Source organism: Oncorhynchus masou, chromosome 4 (genome assembly GCF_036934945.1).
Source record: "Oncorhynchus masou masou isolate Uvic2021 chromosome 4, UVic_Omas_1.1, whole genome shotgun sequence".
NCBI lineage: Eukaryota > Metazoa > Chordata > Actinopteri > Salmoniformes > Salmonidae > Oncorhynchus > Oncorhynchus masou.
In genome coordinates this window covers 5,363,488-5,388,315 of record NC_088215.1, presented here as the reverse complement: position 1 = coordinate 5,388,315, position 24,828 = coordinate 5,363,488, and the positions used below count along the sequence as shown (strand labels likewise).

The following is a 24,828-nucleotide window of genomic DNA, read 5'->3' as shown; positions in this document are numbered from 1 at the left end:
GTTCTTTGCTGGTGACACTGTCAGTGATTTATTAGAATTTAAGGCACACTTAATCAGCATGGCTACCACAACATTCTGCAGTGATATGCCATCCCATCTGGTTTGTGCTTATTGGGACTATCATTTGTTTTTCAACAGAGCAATGACCCAAAACACACTTCCAGGCTGTGTAAGGGCTATTTGACCAAGAAGGAGGGTTATGGAGTGCTGCATCAGATGACCTGGCCTCCACAATCACCCGACCTCAACCCAATTGAGATGGTTTGGGATGAGTTGGACCACAGAGTGAAGGAAAAGCAGCCAGCAAGTGCTCAGCATATGTGGGAACTCCTTCAAGACTGTTGGAAAAGCATTCTTCGTGAAGCTGGTTGAGAGAATGCCAAGAGTGTGCAAAGCTGTCATCAAGGCAAAAGCTGGCTACTTCTGTCATGTCTTATTATGTCTGTTCCTGTCTTTTCTCTTCACTCTGTCTCTCTCTGCTGGTCTTATTAGGTTACCTTCTCTTTCTCTCCTTCTCCAGCTGTTCCTCATCTCCCCTAACTAGCTTGTTCACCCTTTCCCCACCTGTTCCCTTTTTTCCCTCTGATTAGGTCTCTATTTCTCTCTCTGTTCCTGCTACTTTCGGTGTCAGATTCTCGTTTGTGTTTCTCATGCCAGAAGCAAGCTATCGTCTCGTTTGCTTCCTCCTAGTCCTATCCTGTCGGAGTCTGCCTGGCAGGTGCATCCTGTACACTACTAACTATCTTTTGTTTGCACCGTGTCCAGTTCATCATATGCTACGTGTGATCAGCTACCACCGTTCCTCTGTGACCCGCACCGACCCAGAGCGACCTGCAGCCTGTCGCCGCTACCCAGCTATTCATCAGAGGGACTTTATGTTTCATTTCTCGCCCTCTCTGCGGGTATTCTATTGTGCCATTGACAACGTCGGAAGAGGATCTATGCCATTCCTGTTTTTTCATTAAAAGAACTCTGTTTCTGTTAAACCGCTTTTGGGTCTTCACTCAAGTACATAACAACTTCGAAGAATATAAAATTTAAAATATATTTTGATTTGTTTAACACTTTTTAGGTTACTGCATGATTCCATATGTGTTATTTCATAGTTTTGATGTCTTCACTATTATTCTACAATGTAGAAAACCCTGTAATGAGTAGGTGTCCAAACTTTTGACTAGTACTGTATGTGATAAAGTGAACATCTGACCCTAACACACAAATATAGAAAATACACTGTTCAGTCAGATGTTTTGACAGGCCTTTTTAGATAGGCATGTTAAAATTTCCAACATTTTGGTAGACTATTTGTTAGCCAACTTGTCTAAAATTAGATACATGTAGCTTCTCTTCCGTCATTACTTGTTGCCCGAGAAGATGAAATAAACCCTTACTCACCAAAATAATGCCATAAATCGATAGAGAGAATTCATCAATCTAGTTAACATGGGTAAAGGTAGTCTTCTCTTTTCTTTCATCTCTCAAAAGGAGCTGATTGTGGACTACAGGAAAAGGCGGACCGAACATGCCCACATTAACATGGACGAGGCTGTAGTGGAGCGAGTCGAGAGTTTCAAGTTCCTTGGTGTCCACATCATCAACGAACTATCATGGTCCAAACACACCAAGACAGTTGTGAAGAGCTACAGAGAGTAGTGCTTACGGCCCGAGTACATCACTTGTGCCAAGCTTCCTGCCGTCCAGGACCTACAGTTGAAGTCGGAAGTTTCCATACACCTTAGCCAAGTACATTTAAACTCAGTTTTTCATAATTCCTGACATTTAATCGTAGTAAAGATTCCCTGTCTTAGGTCAGTTAGGATCACCACTTTGTTTTAAGAATGTGAAATGTCTAAATAATAGTAGAGAGAATTATTTATTTCAGCTTTTATTTCTTTCATCACATTCCCAGTGGGTCAGAAGTTTACATAGCCTCAATTAGTATTTGGTAGCATTGTCTTTAAATAGTTTAACTTGGGTCAAATGTTTTGTGTAGCCTTCCACAAGCTTCCCACAATAAATTGGGTGAATTTTGGCCCATTCCCCCTGACAGAGCTGGTGTAACTGAGTCAGTTTTGTAGACCTCCTTGCTCGCACAATCTTTTTCAGTTCTGCCCACACATTTTCTATAGGATTGAGGTCAGGGCTTTGTGTTGGCCACTCCAATACCTTGACTTTGTTGTCCTTAAGCCATCTTGCCACAACTTTGGAAGTATGCTTGGGGCCCATTGTCCATTTGGAAGACCCATTTGCGACCAAGCTTTAACTTCCGGACTGATGTCTTGAGATGTTGCTTCAATATATTCACATAATGCCATCTATTTTGTGAAGTACACCAGTCCCTCCTGCAGCAAAGCACCCCCACAACATGATGCTGCCATCCTCGTGCTTCATAGTTGGGATGGTATTCTTCGGCTTGCAAGCCTCCCCCTTTTCCTCCAAAGATAACAATGGTCTTTATGGCCAATTTTGTTTCATCAGATCAGAGGACGTTTCTCCAAAAAGTATGATCTTTGACCCCATGTGCAGTTGCAAAATGTAGTCTGTTTTTTTTATGGCGGTTTTGGAGCAGTGGCTTTTTCCGTGCTGAGCGGCCGTTCAGGTTATATCGATATAGGACTTGTTTTACTGTATATATAGATACCTTTTGCACCTGTTTCCTCCAGCATCCTCATAAGGTCCTTTGCTGTTGTTCTGGGATTGATTTGCACTTTTTGCACCAAAGTACATTAATATTTAGGAGACAGAACGCGTCTCATTCCTGAGTGGTATGACGGCTGCATGGTCCCATGGTGTTTATACCTGCGTACTATTGTTGTACAGATGAACGTGGTACCTTCAGGCATTTGTAAATTGCTCCCAAGGATGAACCAGACTTGTGGAGGTCTACAATTTTTGCCTGACTTCTTTTCATTTTCCCATGATGTCAAGCAAAGAGGCACTGAGTTTGAAGGTAGTTTGAAATACATCCACAGGCATACCTCCAATTGACTCGAATGATGTCAATTTGCCTATCAGAAGCTTCTAAAGCCATGACATCATTTTATGGAATTTTCCAAGATGTTTAAAGGCACAGTCAACTTAGTGTATGTTAAACTTCTGACCCACTGGAATTGTGATACAGTGAATTATAAGTGAAAGAATCTGTCTGTAAACAATTGTTGGAAAAATTACTTATGTCATGCACGAAGTAGATGTCCTAAACGACTTGCCAAAACTATAGTTTGTTAACAAGAAATTTGTGGAGTGGTTGAAAAACGAGTTTTAATGACACCAACCTAAGTGTATGTAACCTTCCGACTTCACCTGTATATACTAGGTGCTATCAGAGGAAAGCACAGACAGTGTTCAAAGATTTCAGTCACCCAAGACATAGACTGTTTTCTTTGCTACTACACGGCAAGTGGTACCGGAGAGCCAAGTCTAGGACCAAAAAACAGCTCCTACTATGCATAGATAATATTCTGTGGACAGATGAAACTACAATTAATCAAATGGCCACCCAAACTATTTACATTGACAACCCCCCTCTCCATTCGTTTTTATATTTCTGCTACTCGCTGTTTATTATCTGTGCATAGTCACTTTATCTCTACCTACATGTACAAATTACCTCGACTAACCTGTACCCCTGCACATCGACTCAGTGCCGGTTCCCACTGTATATAGCATTGTTATTGTTATTTTATTGTGTTACTTTTTATAATTTTTTACTTTAGTTTCTTTTGTAAATATTTTCCTAACTCTTTCTTGAACTGCATTGTTGTTTGAGCACTTGTTAGTAAGCATTTCACGGTAAGGTGTACTGTTGTATTCGGCGCATGTGACAAATAAAGTTTGATTTGATGACCCTGGATCTGCAGACTGACCTGCATGGAGCAGAAGCAATCTACCTACTGCTGGCCTGCTGCAAAGTACGGAATATTATAGAGGATACATTGATATGGACATGATATATTTAACACTGTATTGTCATCTAACTTCCCTTTTTTCCCCTTCTCTCTCCATTCCTTCTCAGTCTCTCAGAAGCTGCCAGTGAAGGTGCAGGAGGTTGGACATTGGCCTATACTTGCCCAGTTACTAGATGCCAATTCCTTGAAAATGTATAAAAAACTAAGTCAACAAAAGTTGCAGCTGTGCATATTTGACAACTTAATTTCCACCCAGCAGTAGAAAAAGTATTGCTGTTGCACTTCTGTACCTTTGTGTAATAAGTGTTGTTAACAGGAAGCTCATCTCGGAGGCAAGGTGTAAGGAGTATAGTTTCCCTTTCATCTTCCTTGCATGTACAGTGGAAAGAAAAAAGTGTGTGAACCTTTTATAAATACCTGGATTTCTGCATAAATTGGTCATAAAATGTGATCTGATCATCTAGGTCACAACAATAGACAAACACAGTCTGCTTAAACTAATAACACACAAACAATTATACATTTTCATGTCTTTATTGAACACACCATGTAAACATTCAAAGTCCACGGTGGGAAAAGTATGTGAATCCTTGGATTTAATAACTGGTTGACCCTACTTTGGCAGCAATAACCTCAACCAAATGTTTTCTGTCTGGAGGAATTTTGGACTCTTTGCAAAAACTGTTTCAGTTCAGAAATATTATTGGGATGTCTGGTGTGAACTGCTTTCTTGAGGTCATGCCACAGCATCTCAATCGGGTTGAGGTCAGGACTCAGACTGGGCCACTTCAGAAGGCATGTTTTCTTCTGTTGAAGCCATTCTGTTGTTGATTTACTTCTGTTTTGGGTCGTTGTCCTTTTGCATCACCCAACTTCTGTTGAGCTTCAATTGGTGGACAGATAGCCTAACATTCTCCTGTAAAATGTCTTGATAAACTTGGGAATTAATTTTTCCATCGATGATAGCAAGCTGTCCAGGCCCTAAGGCAGCAAAGCAGTCTCAAACCATGATGCTCCCTCCACCATACTTTACAGTTGTGATGAGCTTCTGATGTTGGTGTGCTGTGCCTTTTTTTCTCCACACATATTGTGTGTTCCTTCCAAACAACGCAACTGTAGTTTCATCTGTCCACAGAATATTATGCCAGTAGCGCTGTGGAACATCCAGGTGCACTTTTGCAAACTTCAGACGTGCAGGGGATGGAGCTCAGCCATCCCCTCAGACACACCCAGAGGGGGATGTAAATGCTCAGTGGGATGCTTAGGATACCCAATCTGATTTCTCCCTATTGAAGTTGAGATTTAAAAGTGTTAGGTTAATGTTAGGGTAGGAGGTTATGGTCATAGCAAGGATTTCAGTTAGCATATATTCTTTCATTTTCAAAAAGGCTTTTGTGGATAATTTGTTAGAGGTAACATCTCAGAAACAACATACAGTGAATTTGGGTTCCATGTAAAACCCTGTCCACAGAGGGATCGACCTGGAACCAAAAGGCTTCCGCTATGGGGACAGCCAAAGAATCCCTTTGGAACCATTTCTTCTAAGAGTGTATGGAACAGTGGATTCTTACAATAACAGTATACTTCTATGCTTACCACTTTCCACAGAATAGAGATATTAATACATTCAACTCTGCCTCCTGACTATTTAATGTTCTTTGGGTGTGAATATTGAGTTAAAATAAAAAGGCTCATGATTCTTACCTTGAAGCCACCTATATCCACCCAGTCAACCCTTTCTGCCTATCACGAACTATGCTCCCAATTGAAATGGCTAAATAGCGCTGTGTTTGCTCAATTAAACAAATATCACCAAGCAATAAAACAACTGTCATTTTTGTATTTTCTATTCATTAAAGGAAATCAAACCTGCCTCTGTGCGCATATGTGCCCGTGACAACACAACATCATGACTGACAACACACTATTAATAAAAGGTAATAAAGCCTTCTCTCCGTCTGTGTGCATACGTTTCCGTGGCAGCACAACATGATGACTACATTCAAGCACACAGCAGCTACATTGTAATTGCAATTGTGATACAGTTAGTTATGGGGTCAGCAGTATCTGATAAATATGACACTTCATCTCTGCCAAGCTAGCCAACTTGCAATGTAAACATGTCACATGTTTAAATACGTTTTTTAGTCTGTTGCCTCGTGTGAGAGTTGGATCGCAAGTTTGGAGTTCGACAAGACGTGAACCAATAACTGACTACCCGTAGAAACCCGAAATATAACCCGCCCACCTTTGGGTCTTGGTTTGAGCTACATGTTTAACCCCGCCCTGTTATGCGGTCCGCAGCCAGGGGTACTTTTTATTCGCCCCGAAAGTAGCTTAGATGGTGATCCAGCAGCCAATAGGAGTCGGGGAGAAAGCAGTAGGACTTTAATCGTACCGGTGTTAAATAGCACCCCCGAAATATCATTCCTCCCAAGCAGTTGTGGTTTAAACTTTTTCATTTAAGATGGACGAGGATAGAGGGAAAGCAAACGATCAAATTAAGTTATGGAAAGAGGGCCGAAGCGATAAGGTTTGTCAATTTTTATTCTTAGTTTGTGTTGTGCAGATCTGTTTAGAAATGAGTGAGAGATCATCCAGGGTGGCTTTCTGCCCCCTGGACTTCTTAGCTATAATGCTAACGTTAGGTAGTTAGTTAGCTACACATTTACTGAACCATTATACTGTTCAATTCCACAACCAAAGAATGCATATTTTGTATTTGAATTGTCTTTTTTTTGATCGTGCAAGAATTGTTAGCTGGCTGCTGCCTACAACTAACGTTAGCCTATTACTAGTTAGCTAGGACTAGCAGCTGGTCGTTACTAGCTGCTATACCCACAATCACAAAGTCAAACCCTGCCCATGTCTAACAAACCCCTGCAGTTCGAGCTTCCTTGACATTTGTAGAATATATTTCCAATGTTATCTAGGGTTTACTCCCATACTCTTGTAATATGTTGAGGTAACAACTGCAGAGTAGCTATTTGTTTTGATTAGCTAACTAACGTCAACTACCTACCTAATGAAATGCCAAGAAGTTGACTGCTTGTGTTTTAATTTGCTGGTTTAACGTGAAAACATTGCAAGATGAGAATAGAATAATCAGTGACACTTTGCAATAACTGGATGATTATGGACCTTGATTTGTTGGGATAGGAAATGTAGCTAGGCCATTGTCTTGCCTATAGTTTAGCTTGGACTTTAGCCATGTCAAATCATGGTTATCTAATCATTAGTGCGCAGGAAGGGCATATTTAATGGATCAACATTATGCAAGATTGTCAGTAAACAAGGCTCATTTCACACATACCTAATGGGACCATTGAGTCCATTGCCCAGGCTATTAAGTGTCAGGTGCACAAAGTATACCTGTACATTACTAGTCTTATTGTGTGTGTAGTTATGTCTCCCGAAAACAAGTACATTAAGAGAGTGTAAATGTAGCTGATGTGGAATCAGGGAAGGACCTACTCTGTTGCCAAAGGAAAATAGAGAGAGTAGGCCTAATGACTGTAAATAAAGTGTGTTGTGCAATGTCTTATGTATGACGTCTATGTCATTGCTTCCCCTTCAGAGGCCAGACAACCTGACCACTGGGGCTGGTCACCCGATAGGGGACAAGCTGAATATAATAACAGCGGGTCCCCGGGGGCCCCTCCTAGTGCAGGACACCCCGTTCATAGACGAGATGGCCCACTTCGACCGCGAGCGCATCCCAGAGAGGGTGGTACATGCCAAGGGAGGCGGTGGGTGTCCACCAATGCATATTAACAGACACCGATCAGCATTTATGCAATATACAGTGAGCTCCAAAAGCATGACATCCAACAAGTTGTAAAGTCACAAGCCTGATGTAATCATTGTGTGTGGGGGGGGGGCCGACCATGTGCTGTCATTTCTAAACGGTTCACCCGATATGGATGAAAATACTCTCAAATTAAAGCGGATAGTTATTGTATCATTTCAAATCTAAAGTGCTAGAGTACAGAGCCAAAGCAACAACAAAAAATGGTCACTGTCTGAATTATTTTGGAGCTCACTGTATTTGTCAGAAATGTTTTGAAGACTGGCTGGAAAGAGTCAGAAGCTACTAGATTTATTCTTAAAAGTGGACCTTCACAAAGTAATGGTATAGGGAAATACTTCCCCAGACATGCCTATCACATTTGAAATAAACATATTAAAGTGTTGGCCTACTTCTGGGTCTAGGCCAAAATACCAACTCTAACTCGTTAGTCTACTCGGGGCAGAATATTATAGGACCATACTTGATCATGTGATGTTCTGTGTTGGCCCACTATACAGAAGGGTAAAGTGCACCATGTGTATGGCATTATAAGTTGGTGTTTACTAACTAGCTAGGATGTACAGTACCAGTCAAGTTTGGACACACCTACTCGTTCAAGGGTTTTTCTTTATTTGTACTATTTTACACATTGTAGAATAACATGTATTCTTCAAAGTAACTACCCTTTGCCTTGATAGATTTGCACACTTGGCATTGTCTCAACCAGCTTCACCTGTAATGCTTTTCCAACAGTCTTGAAGGAATTCCCACATGCTGAGCACTTGTTGGCTGCTTTTCCTTTACTCCTTCAACTCATCCCAAACCATCTCAATTAGGTTGAGGTTGGGTGACTGTGGAGGCCAGGTCATCTGATGCAGCACTCAAGCACTCCTCATTTTTGGTCAAATAGCCCATACACAGCCTGGAGGTGTGATGGGTCATTGTTCTGTTGAAAAACAAATGGTAGTCCCACGAAGCGCAAACCAGGTGGGATGGTGTATTGCTGCAGAAAGCTGTGGTAGCCATGCTGGTAAAGTGTGAGTTGAATTCTAAATAAATCACTGACAGTGTCACCAGCAAAGCACCATCTCACCACCACCTCCGTGCTTCACAGTGGGAACCACACATGCAGACATCATTCGTTCACCTACTCTACGTCTCACAAAGACACAGCGGCTCGAACCAAAAATCTAAAATTTGGACTCATCAGACCAAAGGACAGATTTCTACCGGTTTAATGTCCATTGCTTGTGTTTCTTGGCCCAAGCAAGCCTCTTCTTATTATTGGTGTCCTTTTAGTAGTGGTTTCTTTGCAGCAATTCGACCATGAAGGCCTGAATCACAGTCTCCTCTGAACAGTTGATGTTGACGTTGACGTGTCTGTTACTTGAACTCTGAAGCGTTTATTTGGGCTTCAGTTTCTGAGGCTGGTAACTCTAACTTATCCTCTGCAGCAGAGGTAACTCTGTCTTCCTTTCCTGTGGCGGTCCTCATGAGAGCCAGTTTCATCATAGCGCTTGAGGGTTTTTGCGGTTTTATTATTTATTTATTTAAAATGTTGTTTTTTTTGCATATTTATTTAAATAGACAAGCCCGTTGAAGAAACTTTCAACTTTTTTTTAATATTCTGGATTGACTGACCTTCATGTCTTAAAGTAATATTGGACTGTCGTTTTTCTTTGCTTATGATGGATTCTGGGTTCTGACTCCTAAACTTGGAATAGTGTTAATTATCAGGTAACCTATTGAAATATTGAGTGCTATAGTCTAAGGTCTACACCAGAAGGTAATGGTTATCTGTAGGATGAATGTATATGGTGGAGGCAATTAAGCTTGGAATATACTGAGTGAAGGAAAGATGTTGGCAGGCACTGGATAAGGGTGGCGAGATGTGGATTAGTGAGGAAGGGGTGCTAAGGTTAGGTCACGCTAAGGGAGAAGGAACATTTTATTGCCTGCGTCACTTAATTTCCGGCCTAGCAACAAATATGTAATGTTTAGAGGGGAATCCACCTCAAATTGGGGTATATACATACTACCACTGGCGGAACCATGTCTTTGTCTTATGCAGTTGTATGACCCAATGGGTGAATAGACTTGGTTTAAGCTTTACTAATTGTACATGAGTTTTACTAGGCTCATTTAGAACTTAACACTTATTTGAGCTGTTCTTGCCATAATATGGACTTGGTATTTTACCAAATAGGGATATCTTCTGTGTACCACCCGTACCATGTCACCACACAAATGATTGTCTCAAACACATTAAGAAGGAAATAAATTCCACAAATTAACTTTTAACAAGGCACACCTGTTTAATTAAAATTGCATTCCAGGTGACAACCTCATGAAGCTGGTTGAGAGAGTGCCAAGAGTGTGCAAAGATGTCATCAAGGCAAAGGGTGGCTACTTTGAAGAATCTCAAATATAAAACTTTCTTGGTTACTACATGAATCCACATATGTTATTTAACAGTTTTGATGTCTGTTCTTCTACAATGTAAAAAAAAAAAACTTGAATGAGTAGGTGTGTCAACTTTTTACTGGTACTATATACTCATTAACTGACCCTTTCTTTGCCTCTTCCTACACAGGAGCTTTTGGGTACTTTGAGGTGACACATGACATCTCTCGCTACTGCAAGGCCAAGGTGTTTGAGCATGTGGGCAAGACCACACCTGTCGCCATTCGCTTCTCCACCGTGGGTAAGACATTAGCCTACATTACATTTTCTTTTAACATAGCTTTTTGTCCCTTGTATTTTGATGCAGCTCACTCTGGTTTTTCTATAAAACTGCTACAAACTGTTACTTTTGTTTCCTTAAGGACATGCAAAAAGAAACACTATCGGATTTGCTAGCTACCAATTTGACTACTGCCACTGTACAGGAAATGACTAAGAGCACGCTTGTCTGCAAGAGCAGCGTTTGCCGATATCTGAAGAATTCTGGACAGTCGGGTAGCCTAGTGGTTAAGCACGTTGGCCCAATAACCAACTGGGGCTCTTGTTAAGGTCAACGTTATCATGGACTTTACCCAGTACAAGAATGTATAATGTAAGTAGGTGACGTAATGACGGCATGAAAAATACAGCGCTACACAGAACAAAAGCAGAAAAATATTAAGCCCACACTTCCAACAAGTTCAAGTCGAGCAGTCATTTGAAAGAGTAAGAACATTTCAGTGAGAACTCAAAGGCGAAACCCATTAACGCCAAGATAATGTAATTCATTGCCCTTGAAAATCAACCATGCTCTGTCGTGGATGTTGGCTTTTGCCAACTGGTCGAGCCCCGGTACACACTATTTTTCAGATGTTGCCTTACTGGAGTTACACAATATTATTGAAACTTGCCTCCATGAGAGTCACTATTATTAGCTTCACAACTGACATTTGTGCAAGCAATGTCAGCCCCATGAACATTGAGTCTGACAGCACAGTGGGTCAACGAGGATTCCATACTGAGGAAAGCCATATTGCATGCTCAAGAATGTGCTGGTTCTCATACCGCTGCTGGCATTTGAGAACATGTTTGAAACTTGGAAACATGAACACTGCTAGCTCTATTCGAAAAACTGACTTGAGAAAAAAGCTCAACTGCGTCTGCAGCAGACGCGATACCCCGCCATGGCATTGAAACTACTGCTCAACAAAACTGCCGACAGACCGCGGGGTTAAAACGTACGAAAGTACCCGGCTGTGAACAAGCGATTTGGTGGCATTCTCTCTGAGCCTCTACTGTGTCACCACCATGCTCAATGTTATGTACAAGGACCACTACTTCGACGCAGGCAAGAAACAGGGTTTACGTGAAGTGTTACATACACAGCTGGACAAGATGGAAACGGATATTGTGACAGTACGCACCGAGGACGAGGCCACAGACTAGTGGTCGACGTTTAATCGAAATGGCTGATTTAATTAGGGCCTATTTCAAGTTTTCATACCAATCGGAAATCTGTGTTTTTGGACACTTTATTTAAGTAGGCAAGTCCGTTAACACATTCTTATTTTCAATGACTGCCTAGGAACAGTGGGTTGACTGCCTTGGTCGAACGACAGATTTTTACCTTGTCAGCTCGGGATTCAATCTTGCAAACTTATGGTTAACTAGTCCAACGCTCTAACCACCTGCCTTACATTGCACTCCACGAGCCTGCCTGTTACGCGAATGCAGTAAGAAGCCAAGGTAAGTTGCTAGCTAGCATTATACTTATCTTTATAAAAAACAATCAATCAATCATAATCACTAGTTATAACGACACATGGTTGATGATATTACTAGTTTATCTAGCGTGTCCTGCGTTGCATATAATCGATGCGGTGCGCATTCACGAAAAAGGACTGTCGTTGCTCCAACCTGTACCTAACCATAAACATCAATACCTTTCTGAAAATCAATACACAAGTATATATTTTTAAACCTGCATATTTAGTTAATATTGCCTGCTAACATGAATTTCTCAACTAGGGAAATTGTCACTTCTCTTGCAACAGAGTCAGGGTATATGCAGCAGTTTGGGCCGCCTGGCTTGTTGCGAACTGTGTGAAGACTATTTCTTCCTAACAAAGACGGCCAACTTCGCCAAACGGGGAATGATTTAACAAAAGCTAATTTGCGAAAAAAGCACAATCGTTGCACGACTACCTAACCATAAACATCAATGCCTTTCTTAAAATCAATACATAGAAGTGTATATATTTTTAAACCTGCATATTTAGCTAAAAAAAATCCAGGTTGGCAGGCAATATTAACCAGGTGAAATGGTCACTTCTCTTGCGTTCATTGCACGCAGAGTCAGGGTATATGCAACAGTTTGGGGCTCGTTGCGAACTAATTTGCCAGAATTTTACGTAATTATGACATAACATTGAAGGTTGTGCAATGTAACAGGAATATTTAGATATATGGATGCCACCCATTAGATAAAATACAGAACGGTTCCGTATTTCACTGAAAGAATAAACGTTTTGTTTTCGAGATGATAGTTTCCGGATTCGACCATATTAATGACCTACGGCTCGTATTTCTGTGTTATGTTCTTACCTGGGAATATTGAAGACTCATGTTAAAAGGAACCATCAGCTTTCATATGTTCTCATGTTCTGAGCAAGGAACTTAAACGTAAGCTTTCTTACATGGCACATATTGCACTTTTACTTCTCCATCACTTTGTTTTTGCATTATTTAAACCAAATTGAACATGTTTCATTATTTACTTTAGGCTAAATTGATTTTATTGATGTATTATATTAAGTTAAAATAAGTGTTCATTCAGTATTGTTGTCATTATTACAAATTTAAAAAATCGTCCGATTTAATCGGTATCGGCTTTTTTTGGTCCTCCAATAATCGTATCGGCGTTGAAAAATCATAATCGGTCGACCTCTACCACAGACAAAGCTGAAAAGCTTCATTGCTTGACACGCATGATGAAATCCTGGTTGAGAATGAAATGACTGAACAAATGAACAATGAAACAGCACAGCAAGTAAGTGAAAGAAATAGGTTTTGATTATGTTTTACTGGTAATGTGGACATGTGTAAATGCCAACAAAATAACAATTGTTTTGTGTGTAACCTTTATTTAACAAGACAAAGTTAAGAACAAATTCCTATTTACAATGGCGGCCTACCCCGCCCTATGGGACTCCCAATCACGGCCGTATGTGATACAGCCTGGAATCGAACCAGAGACTGTAGTGACGCCTCTTGCACTGAGATGGGGTGTGTGTGTGTACTATTTAACTGTGCTAGAATGCTTAAGGCCACTAAAATTGTAAATATCAGAGATCGGTATCGGGTTTTTTTTTTTGCAAGGAAAATATCGGGTATCGGCCAAAGATGTCATATTGGTGCATCCCTAGTATACAGACATTTTTGCTTGTGTTTATCAAGGGAGTCGATTATTTCAGACCACACATCATCAATACACCATTGAATAAATACACAATGTCATATTTTTAGTCTGCAAATAGTGTATTGTGTTTAAACTGCTTGTCCATGTGTGTTTCTTATCAACCTATTTTTGTCTCGAACTCATGTAGCTGGGGAATCGGGCTCAGCGGACACAGTGAGAGACCCACGTGGCTTTGCAGTCAAGTTCTACACTGACGAGGGCAACTGGGACCTTACTGGCAACAACACCCCCATATTCTTTATCAGGGATGCAATGCTGGTGAGTTCAGACGTGTGAGTCAAGATTGCGTCTGGGTGTGCCTTGCTTAGATTCAGTCTTTGACACATGACATGGAGTACAAGGAGTGGAATGTTAGCTGAACAGACTGGCAACCAGGCTAGTACATTAGTCCATCTCCCCGTGTGGTAATGGTATTTAATATCATATCTCTCTAATTTCCCTTTGTTTGTGCAGTTCCCATCCTTCATCCACTCTCAGAAGCGCAACCCCCAGACTCACCTGAAGGACCCAGACATGGTGTGGGACTTCTGGAGCCTGCGGCCTGAGTGTATGCATCAGGTACTGCATCTGCTCCTCTCTACTCGCCACCAAACCTGTACACGCACGATAGTTAGAATCAGAAAATGCATTGTATTTTCTGATTTCACCCCACACTCAGTCAAATTCTAGTAAGAACATGTCATTAACAACTTAAAAGCTGTGCCAGTATATCTAGAAATGGTGGTTGCTGCATTAATTTAAATAGATTATTATATAATTCTTCTAATCTTATTTACTTATCACAATGGCTAAATTGCTTATGACTGAATATGTGCCTTTGTTCATAATTTTGTCTTAATCTCTGTGAAGGTGTCCTTCCTGTTCAGTGACCGTGGTCTGCCCGACGGCTTCCGCCACATGAACGGCTACGGATCCCACACCTTCAAGCTGGTGAACGCTGACAGTCAGCCCGTCTACTGCAAGTTCCACTACAAGGTTAGAGCATAACTAAAGAATATAATCACATTTTATTGGTCAAATACACATGGTTAGCAGATGTTAATGCGAAGGTAGTGAAATTCTTGTGCTTCTGCAAGTGCCGTAATATCTAACAAGTAATCTAACAATTTCACAACAACTACAGACAAGTGTAAAGGAATGAATAAGAGTATGTACATATATGGATGAGACATAGCCGAGTGGCATAGGCATGGTGCAATAGATGGTATACGGTACAGTGTGTATATACATATGAGTAATGTAAGATATCTTAACATTTATTAAAGTGGCATTGTTTAAAGCGACCTAGTGATCCATTTATTAAAATGGGCAGTGATATGAGACTCTATGTAGGCAGCAGCCTCTGAGTTAGTGATTTTGGTTTAGCAATCGGATGGCCTTGATGGAAGCTGTTTTTCAGTCTCTCGGTCCCTGCTTTGATGCACCTGTACTGACCTCGCCTTCTGGATGGTAGCCGGGTGAACAGTCAGTGGCTCGGGTGGTTGTTGTCCTTGATGATCTTTATGGCCTTCCTGTGACATCGGGTTCTGTAGGTGTCTTGGAGGGCAGGTAGTTTTCCTCCGTTGATGCGTTGTGCAGACCACACCACCCTCTGGAAAGCCTTGCGGTTGAGGGTGGTGCAGTTGCCGTACTAGGCGGTGATACAGCCCGACAGGATGCTCTCGATTGTGCACCTGTAAAAGTTTGTCAGGATTTTAGGTGACAAGCCAAATTTCTTCAGCCTCCTGAGGTTGAAGAGGCACTGTTGAGACTTCTTCTCTATGCTGCCTGTGGGTGGACCATTTCAGTTTGTCTGTGATGTGTACGCCGAGGAACTTAACTTTCCACCTTCTCCACTACTGTCCCTTCCATGTGGACCCCCTTCCATGAGGATGCTCCCTCTGCTGTTTCCTGAAGTCCACAATCATCTCCTTTGTTTTGTTGCCATTGAGTGAGAGGTTGTTTTTCTGCCCTCGCCTCCTCCCTGTAGGCTGTCTCGTCGTTGTTAGTAATCAAGCCCGCAACTGTTGTGTTGTCTGCAAATTTGATGATTGAGTTGGAGGCGTGCATGGCCACGCAGTAATGGGTGAACAGTGAGTACAGGAGGGGGCTGAGCACGCACACTTGTGGGGGGGCCCCAGTGTTGAGTGTCAGCGAAGTAGAAATGTTTCCTACCTTCAGCACCTGGGGGCGGCCCGTCAAAGTCCCTGACCCAGTTGCACAGGGTGGGGTTGAGACCCAGGGACTCCAGCTTAATGATGAGCTTTGAGGGTACTATGGTGTTGAGGGTACAATGAACAGTCAATGAACAGCATTCTTACATAGGTATTCCTCTTGTCCAGATGTGATAGGGCAGTGTGATAGCGATTGCATCATCTGTGGACCAGTTTGGGCGGTATGCAAACTGAAGTGAGTCTTGGGTGGCAGGTAAGGTGGAGGTGATATCATCCTTGACTAGTCTCTCAAAGCACTTCATGATGACAGAAGTGAGTGCTACAGGGTGGTAGCCATTTAGTTTGCTTTGCCTTGTGTACAGTGGCAATGGTGGCCATCTTGAAGCATGTGGGGACAGCAGACTGGGATAGGGAGCGATTTTAATAATGTCCGTAAACCCTCCAGCCAGCTGTTCTGCGCATGCTCTGAGGGCGCGGCTAGGGAGGGTTAAGCCTAGCAAGGGTTAACGCGTTTAAGTTTTACTCACCTCGGCCGCGGAGGAGGAGAGGGGGGGGGCCGCAGTCCTTGTTAGCGGGCCACAACGGTGGCACTGTATTATCCTCAAAAAAAGATGCTACAGGACTAGTGAAATGTACTACACTTAAATAGATAGGAGTCGACTATACTTAATTAACTGAAGGATGAAAGAGTAATAGTGGGAAGAAGTAAACCTCGTTCGAAAAATTGCAATGTGTCCATAGTAACTCATAGCATCCTTCCTCTGCTCTCCTCTCAGACCAACCAGGGTATCAAGAACATGAAACCTGAGGACGCCGAGCGCCTGGCCTCCACCGACCCGGACTATGCCATTCGAGACCTTTACACCTCCATCGCCAACGGCAAATTCCCTTCCTGGTCATTCTACATCCAGATCATGACCTTTGACCAGGCCGAGAAGTTCCAGTGGAACCCCTTTGACCTGACCAAGGTAGCATAGAGATACCATTTTAATTTATTCAATTATGTGGGGATCCTAACCTTTATAGTAGGTCCATTACTAAACATTTGATCAATACTTTGTTGTTTTTTAAAGAATGTGACAGAAATACCTGAAATGTCTTAGTATTGTACTTTGTTAGCAATTTAAACAAGATGTCCCCAAAAATATTGTCCATACATATGCAGTACTCTGACTTTTCCGCCAGAGGGGGGACTTACTCCACATAACCTCTGAAAGTGGTCTGAGCTCTGTTATGGTGTCATAGTGTTTGTGAATGGTAGAATAATGGGTAACTGACTGAATAGCTGCAATCTTTTCGGGATAATTATTAGGTGAAAATATAGGGTAGGGGTCATGCATGAATGCATTAAAAAATTCTTTGTCCTCTAAGAATGGCTAGAAATCTCTTGCACTTGCATGCACCTTGGTTGGCCTGAGAAGTAGCAACACTTCTCTTTTTCCTTAGGTGTGGTCTCACAAGGAGTACCCCCTCATTCCGGTGGGGAGGTTGGTGCTCAACAGAAACCCTGCCAACTACTTTGCTGAGATCGAGCAACTGGCCTTTGACCCCAGCAATATGCCCCCTGGCATCGAGCCCAGCCCCGACAAGATGCTGCAGGGGCGTCTGTTCTCCTACCCAGATACACACCGCCACCGGCTGGGAACCAACTACCTGCAGCTGCCTGTCAACTGCCCCTTCAGGACCCGTGTGGCCAACTACCAGCGAGATGGGCCCATGTGCATGTTCGACAACCAGGCTGGCGCTCCCAACTACTTCCCCAACAGCTTCAGTGCTCCAGAGACCCAGCAACAGCACGTGGAGACCAGGTTTAAGGTGTCCCCAGATGTGGGCCGCTACAACAGCGCTGACGACGATGATGTCACACAGGTAATGTATCTATGTAGCGCACAATGGATTAGTTCACTGAGATGGGCGCGAATCAAATGGGTGTCTCGTGTGCCATTTAAAAAAAAAAGTGTGTATATATATTTTTGCTTCTGCTTGACAAAATAACATCTTGGTCGACCAACAGCCTGTCGACTAAATGGAGTCAGCCCTAGTTACATTAAAGTAAACCAACGTTTTGGAAATACACTGAACAACATAATAAATACAACACATAAAGTGTTGGTCCCCTGTTTGATGAGCCGAAATAAAAGATCCCTGAAATATTCTTCTTTCATCCTTGTTAATGATCATTTCTCATTTGCCTAGATAATCCATCCAGTCCAAGTGTGGCATATCAAGAAGCTGATTTTAAACAGAGTGATCATTACACAGATGCACCTTGTGGAAGGGACAATAAAAGGCCACTCTAAAATGTGCAGTTTTGTCATGCAACACAATGCCACAGATGTCTCAAGTTTTGATTAAGCGTGCAATTGGCATGCTGACTGCAGGAATGTCCACTAGAGCTCTTGCCAGAGAATTGAATGTTAATTTTTCTACCGTAAGTCTCCACTCTCTGTTCATCTTTGCCTCGACCCTGACGAGTCTCCCAGTACATTCAGTCCAAAGAGTTCAATCTTGGTTTCATCAGAGAAGAGAATCTTGTTTCTCATGGTCTGAGGGTCTTTAGGTGCCTTTTTGGCAAACTCCAAGTGGGCTGTCATGTGGCTTCTGTCTGGCCACTATACCATAAAGGCCTGATGGTTGTCCTTCTGGAAGGTTCTCCCATCTCCACAGGAACTCTGGAGCTCTGTCAGAGTGTCCATCGGGTTCTTGGTCACCTCCCTGACCAAGGCTCTTCTCCCCCGATTGCTCAGTTTGGCCAGGTGGCCAGCTTTCGGAAGAGTCTTGATGGTTCCAAACCTTTTCCATTTAAGAATGATGGAGGCCATTGTTCTTGGATCTTCAATGCTGCAGAAATGTTTTGGTACCCTTCCCCAGCTCTGTGCCCCGACACAATCCTGTCTAGGAGCTCTACGGACAATTCCTTCAACCTCATGGCCTGTTTTTTTTTTCTGTGACATGCACTGTCAACTGTGGGACCTTTTTTATTTATATAGGCAGGTCCAAGATGTTTTTATAATTTTTTTAGAAATGTCATTATAGGGTATTGTGTGTAGATTGATTGGGGGGGGAGTACTGTATTTTAAAGGCTGTAATGTAAGAACATTTGGGAAAAGGAAAGTGGTCTGAATACTTTCCGAATATGGAAAAATACAGCAATCGATTGTTCGAAAGAACAGGCAGCATTCGATTGGTCAAAAGAACAGGCAACTTGTATTTTGTTGTTGTTGTCTGGGACAACCCTAGATCAGTCAGATGCAAGCCAGTGATCTGCAATGTTATCTCTGCTTCAAGGAAGAAAGACAATTTCTAAGAGGAACATAAAACATACTTTTCATTAACCCCAACATTTTACGAGGCTTGTGTTTTGATGTGCTGTCAGGCAATGTGTTTTAGAAAAAGGCTTGCCACTTAATGTAGTCCAAAAAAGGTTTGTGGATCTGGACTTTACCTGCCATACTGGAGCAAAGAGCATTCTAAGCTCTGGCTCTTCCAGGATCTGTAGATTGGGGCCATATCCTGGCCCTGCTGGTCAATCCTGGCACTTCAAAAGGGGCTCGTCCTGGCCACCGGGGTCAACCAGGGTTCCTGGTCGCGAGAGGCTGATAGGCCCTCAGTAGAGAGGGTTGCACTGATGTGACCTGAGGGTGAATTCATACACATAGAGATCTGTGTGCACTGCCAGGCACAACGATGATACGCCCTATATAGAACTCTAAATCTCCTTTTATTTTTTTAAATATTTTTTTTTTTTAAGCAATACTACTTTGTTTCTGTGTTCAAATGTTTGGCTTTGTAATTTATACATTTAAAAAAATCCTTGACTGTAATGCTTATAAATGATTACAAATAATGAACTACTTATTGATAGTTTAATTGTTTGTTAATGCGCGTGTGTGACCAATTGCTTGACCTTGAGTGTGTATTGCAGGTGCGTACCTTCTTCACTGAGGTGCTGAATGAGGAGGAGCGCCAGAGGCTCTGTCAGAACATGGCTGGGGCCCTGAAGGGGGCCCAAGTCTTCATCCAGAAACGCTGGGTGAGTTCTCATCATTATGATTGTTTAAGTCACCATTTTCTTCATTGGGCTCAGCAATCATGTTATTTCTATCCTCATGTTTTTTTTTTTAAATCATTACTATTCAAATCAAACTCTCCTCCACCACACTGTCATCAAAGTATTCACACCCCTTGACTTTTTACACATTTTGTTACAAAGTGGGATTACAATTTGATTTAATTGTCTAACTGTCTTTTTTGTCAACGGTCTACACAAGTCTGTGAAAGAAAAAAGTATATTTATAAAAACAAAATTTATATATATGAAAAATACACCCCATTATGTCTTGATTACTTGAGTATTCAACACCCCCCCCCCCCCCCCCCCCCAAAGTCAATACATGTTAGAATCACCTTTGGCAGCAATTACAGCTGAGTCTTTCTGGGTAAAATTCAAAATTCTTCAAGCTCTGTCAAACTGGTTTGTGGTCATGGCTAGGACAACCATTTTCAGGTCGTGCCATAGATTTTCAAGCAGATTTATGTCAACTGTAACCCAGCCATCCAGGAACATTCACTGTCTTCTTGGTACTGTGTGTAACTCCAGTGTAGATTTGGCCTTGTTTTAGGTTATCGTTCTGCTGAAAGGTGAATTCATCTCCCAGTGTCTGCTGGAAAGCAGACTGAACCAGGTTTTCCTCTAGGATTTTTCTTTCGACTTCTGTTTCACTCTGTCAGTAAGATTTGTATTGTGGAGTAGAGGTCGACGGATTTATGATTTTTCAATACCGATATTGGACGACCAAAAAAGGCGATGCCAAGTTTTTTTTTTTTGTAATAATGACAATTACAACAATACTGAATGAACACTTATTTTAACTTAATATAATACATCAAAATCAATTTAGCCTCAAGTAAATAATGAAACATGTTCAATTTGGTTTAAATAATGCAAAAACAAAGTGTTTGGAGAAGAAAGTAAAAGTGCACCAACGTTTCAGTTCCTTGCTCAGAACATGAGAACATATGAAAGCTGGTGGTTCCTTTTAATGTTCAATATTCCCAGGTAAGAAGTTTTAGGTTGTGGTTATTATAGGACTATTTCCCTCTCTACCATTTGTATTTCATTAACCTTTGACTATTGGATGTTCTTATAGGCACTTTAGTATTGCCAGTGTAACAGTATAGCTTCCGTCCCTCTCCTCGCTCCTTTCTGGGCTCGAACCAGCAACACAACGACAATTAGCGCGCGCTAACTAGCTAGCCATTTCACTTTGGTTACACAAGCCTCATCTCGGGAGTTGATAAGCTTGAAGTCATAAACAGCGCAATGCTTGACGCACAACGAAGAGCTTCTGGCAAAATGCACGAAAGTGCTGTTTGAATGAATGTTTACGAGCCTGCTTCTGCCTACCACCGCTCAATCAGAGACGTAGATACTTGTATGCTCAGTCAGATTATATGCAACGCAGGACACGCTAGATAATATCTAGTAATATCATCAACCATGTGTAGTTAACTAGTGATTTGTTTTTTTATAAGATACATTTAATGCTAGCTAGCAATTTACCTTGGCTTACTGCATTTGCGTAACAGGCAGTCGTGGAGTGCAACGAGAGTGGTAGGTCGTTATTGCATTGGACTAGTTAACTGTAAAGTTGCAAGATTTGGGTCCCCCGAGCTGACAAGGTAAAAATGTGTCGTTCTGCCCCTGAACAAGGCAGTTAACCCACCGTTCCTAGGCCGTCATTGAAAATAAGAATGTGTTCTTAATTAACTGACTTGCCTAGTTAAATAAAGGTATATAAAAATCTACGCATAGAAATACCGATTTGTTATGAACCTGAAATCGGCCCTATTTAATCGGTCGACCTCTATTGTGGAGTAACTACAATGTTGTTGAGCCATACTTAGAGTTTAATGGCTGTGATGGCAGAAAACTAACTTTTTTAAAGTCACCATTGGCCTGATGGTGAAATCCCTGTGTGGTTTCCTCCTTTTCTGTCAACTGAGTTAGGAAGGGTGCCTGTAAATTTGTAGTGACTGGGTCTATTGATACACCATCCGAAGTGTCATTAACTTCACCATGCTCAAAGGGATATACAATGTCTTTTTTATTTTATTTTTAATCTACCAATTAGGTGCCCTTTGCAAGGCATTGAACAACCTCCCTGGTCTTTGTGGTTGAATCTGTGTTTGAAATTCACTGCTTGACTGAGGGACCTTACAGATACTTTTATGTGTGGGGTACAGAGATGAGGTAGTCGTTAAACAATATTATTGCACAGTGAGTCCATGTGACTTGTTAAACACATTTTTACTCCTGAACATGTTTAGGCTGGCCATAACAAACAGGTTGAATACTTATTGACTCAAAACATTTCAGCTTTTCATTTTGTATTAATTTATAAATATCTAGAAAAACAATCCATTTTGACATTATGGGGTATTGTTTGTGTGTAGGCCAGTGGGATTATTATAAATAAAATAAAAAATTCAGGCTGTATAACACAACAAAATGTGGAAAAAGTCAAGGGGTGTGAGTACTTTCTGAAGGCACTGTATATTTCCCAGCCATCTTCCTCACTACCACGAAGGTCATCTTTGCAATGTAATATTGAAAAATGTATCTATTTTTACTGCCATCGCTATCAACACTTCTGACCATCTCTCCCTGGTCTTGCACCCTGTTTTTCCAGATTCAGAACCTGATGGCTGTGCATGCAGACTATGGAAACGGGGTTCAGGCCCTACTCAACAACACTGAGCCCACGAAGGTAAGACCATTCATTCTTTTCAGAGGACACTAAAGCTTGTGTCATTTAAAGGGGTGTTTGCCTATTTCAATCAAAGTATAGTTAAAATAGAAAAAATGTTTTATTTTTTTATTTTATACATGTAGAACATGTTTACTTTTTTCTTATTCCTTTACATTTAGTATATATTTGTGTTTTAACTGTTTCTCTCAGGACGCCTCATAAACAAGATTGTGTTTTACTTGTTTATATCCATAATTCTCGTCAAATGAAATTAATTGAAGCTCTAACATTGAGCTCTAACTTATTTTTGTCTTTCTCTCCCTTTGTCTCCTTCCCTCCTCCTCTCTACCAGGACACTGTGAGAGTGTACACTCGTGGCGGTGCCTCTGCCGTTGCTGCCTCCTCCAAGATGTGATGCGTTAACTTCCACCTGGGGGCAGTTCTACCTGTTGCACTTACCATCTGCTATAGAAGATCTTACTACAGGCCGTCATTAAATACTATAGCTAATTAAATGGCAAACTATCATGATTGTTTTTGTAATTCCTCAGGCTACTTGCTGCACAGATGACGAGACAGCATTGCTGTCCGTTCTTACATGTAATTTCCTGTCCATTTTTCTTAAGTTCACACAGAAAATAATATGGTCAGACTGCAGCCCTATGGGAGAAGATCTGTCCACAAATCAGTCAAATACACTGGTGCTATCTGAAAAGCCATGCCTTTATTCAGTTGTTTATAGTATAGTTTTCATTCCATTGTCAGTATAATGTTTAATCTTTTTCCCAATGACTTATTGTTTGTGTATCCAGGCCTCATGTATGCTCTGATAGTTAGCTTAATAAACAGGTATGCGTTAGCCTATATGAAATATGGCATTTTAAACAAAGTTTAACAAACCACCAATGTTTTCAAATAAGATTCATAATTATTTTATAGTATATTTAGCTGTTTAAACTTCTGAGTTCTCTTAACATTTTTAAGTGCTTATGCCTACATCATATTTCTTGGTTATATCAGAAATGGCTTTTCAGGACATCGATTAGTGAGATTCACTAAATGTTTTCTGTAGATACTCTGTACCAGAATGAATCACTGAAGAGATGTCGTTTGAGTTGGGGCTGGGGAATTAACAACCACCACTATTTCCTGGGAAGAAAACGACTAAGTTCTCTTCTCGCAATCCTCCAGACTCTATTGCTATTTTGCGCCTTATCGCTGTTAATGTTTCTATGTTAGGTAGCATTCCTACTCATATCGCCTGTCTGAAGAGAAGTGATTTGTCATATAAATGTAAAATTGTAAAAAAAAAGTTGTTTTTTTTTAACCACAATGAGATTGTAATAAATCAAAAGGTAATGCTGTATGTGTGGTTTTGGTGTGTCTGGTTTAAAGCAGGCTGATCTTAACTCCAGGGTATGCAGGCTTTTGTTACAGCCCAGGACTACACCTGATTCTACTTATCGAACCCTTCATTGGTTGAGGTGTGTTACTGGGCTGGAGTAAAAGCCTGCACACCCTGTTGGTCTCTCGGACCAGGATTGAATACATTGAGCGTGTATATGGGGTTGTCATCTATGATGCAGTTCAAACTGAATGGTGGTTTGGCCTTTGGAGGGCCCAGCATTTCAACAAGTCATTCAGCTCCATTAGATTTACATATGCAAACAGACACGAGAGTGGCTAAGACTAAAGTAAGCATACCAGACACTCCGAGTTAAGGGTAAACACTTTGACAATGACTGATTTCAACTGTACAAAACATTCAAGCCAGGTTCACACTTAATTCCCATCAATACATTGAACTGTATGCCTAAATTGTCTGACTAGTAAGTAGGTAGCAGCATTTTCTTCACAGTGTTACCAGTTGATAATATTTTATAGGTAAAGTGGGGGAAATGAGTTGGCTTTGTTTTATATTTCCCCCACCTTGCTTTATAATGTACTTGGTTACACTGTATCAATGAATCATGGTACCAGACTTTATTTTTCAAATATGTAATAAAAAAAAAACTTTAGTTCCTGTTTGAGCTTGCCTAATGTAGAAGGAGTAAAAGAAGCACTTGCCTGCCATCTGTCTTAATACACCAATAGAAATGTCCCAACCCTGTAACCCAGGCCTGTCTAGCACTCCATGTAGACTCAAGCAAACACTCATTGGAAAGGAATTTTAAGTATTTTGAACTCTGTTATACAGTGCCTTCTGAAAGTATTCAGACCCCTTGACTTTTTTCACCTTGTTAGGTTAAAGCCATATTCTAAAATTGATTAAATGTTTCTCATGAATCTGCACACAATAACCCAT

At 41.3% G+C, this 24,828-nt stretch overlaps 1 protein-coding gene across 1 annotated transcript; it reads left to right on the top strand.

Moving 5' to 3' along the window:
- The first annotated feature begins 6,177 nt into the window (after nt 1-6,177).
- On the top strand, nt 6,178-23,889 carry LOC135522049 (catalase-like). Its single transcript, XM_064947959.1, has 11 exons — nt 6,178-6,441; nt 7,486-7,657; nt 10,292-10,402; nt 13,746-13,876; nt 14,072-14,176; nt 14,468-14,593; nt 16,548-16,739; nt 17,218-17,640; nt 19,697-19,804; nt 22,464-22,541; nt 22,876-23,889. The coding sequence occupies exons 1-11, from the start codon at nt 6,376-6,378 to the stop codon at nt 22,936-22,938; spliced, it is 1,575 nt and encodes a 524-aa protein (XP_064804031.1). The 5' UTR covers nt 6,178-6,375; the 3' UTR covers nt 22,939-23,889.
- Nucleotides 23,890-24,828: the final 939 nt, after the last annotated feature.

Excerpts from the sequence above, each read along its gene's own strand:
- LOC135522049 (XM_064947959.1), top strand. The coding sequence starts at position 6,376 with ATGGACGAGGATAGAGGGAAAGCAAACGATCAAATTAAGTTATGGAAA. Across the intron at positions 14,177-14,467 it reads GGCCTGAGTGTATGCATCAG|GTGTCCTTCCTGTTCAGTGA; the intron begins GTACTGCATCTG and ends ATCTCTGTGAAG. Across the intron at positions 14,594-16,547 it reads ACTGCAAGTTCCACTACAAG|ACCAACCAGGGTATCAAGAA; the intron begins GTTAGAGCATAA and ends CTCTCCTCTCAG.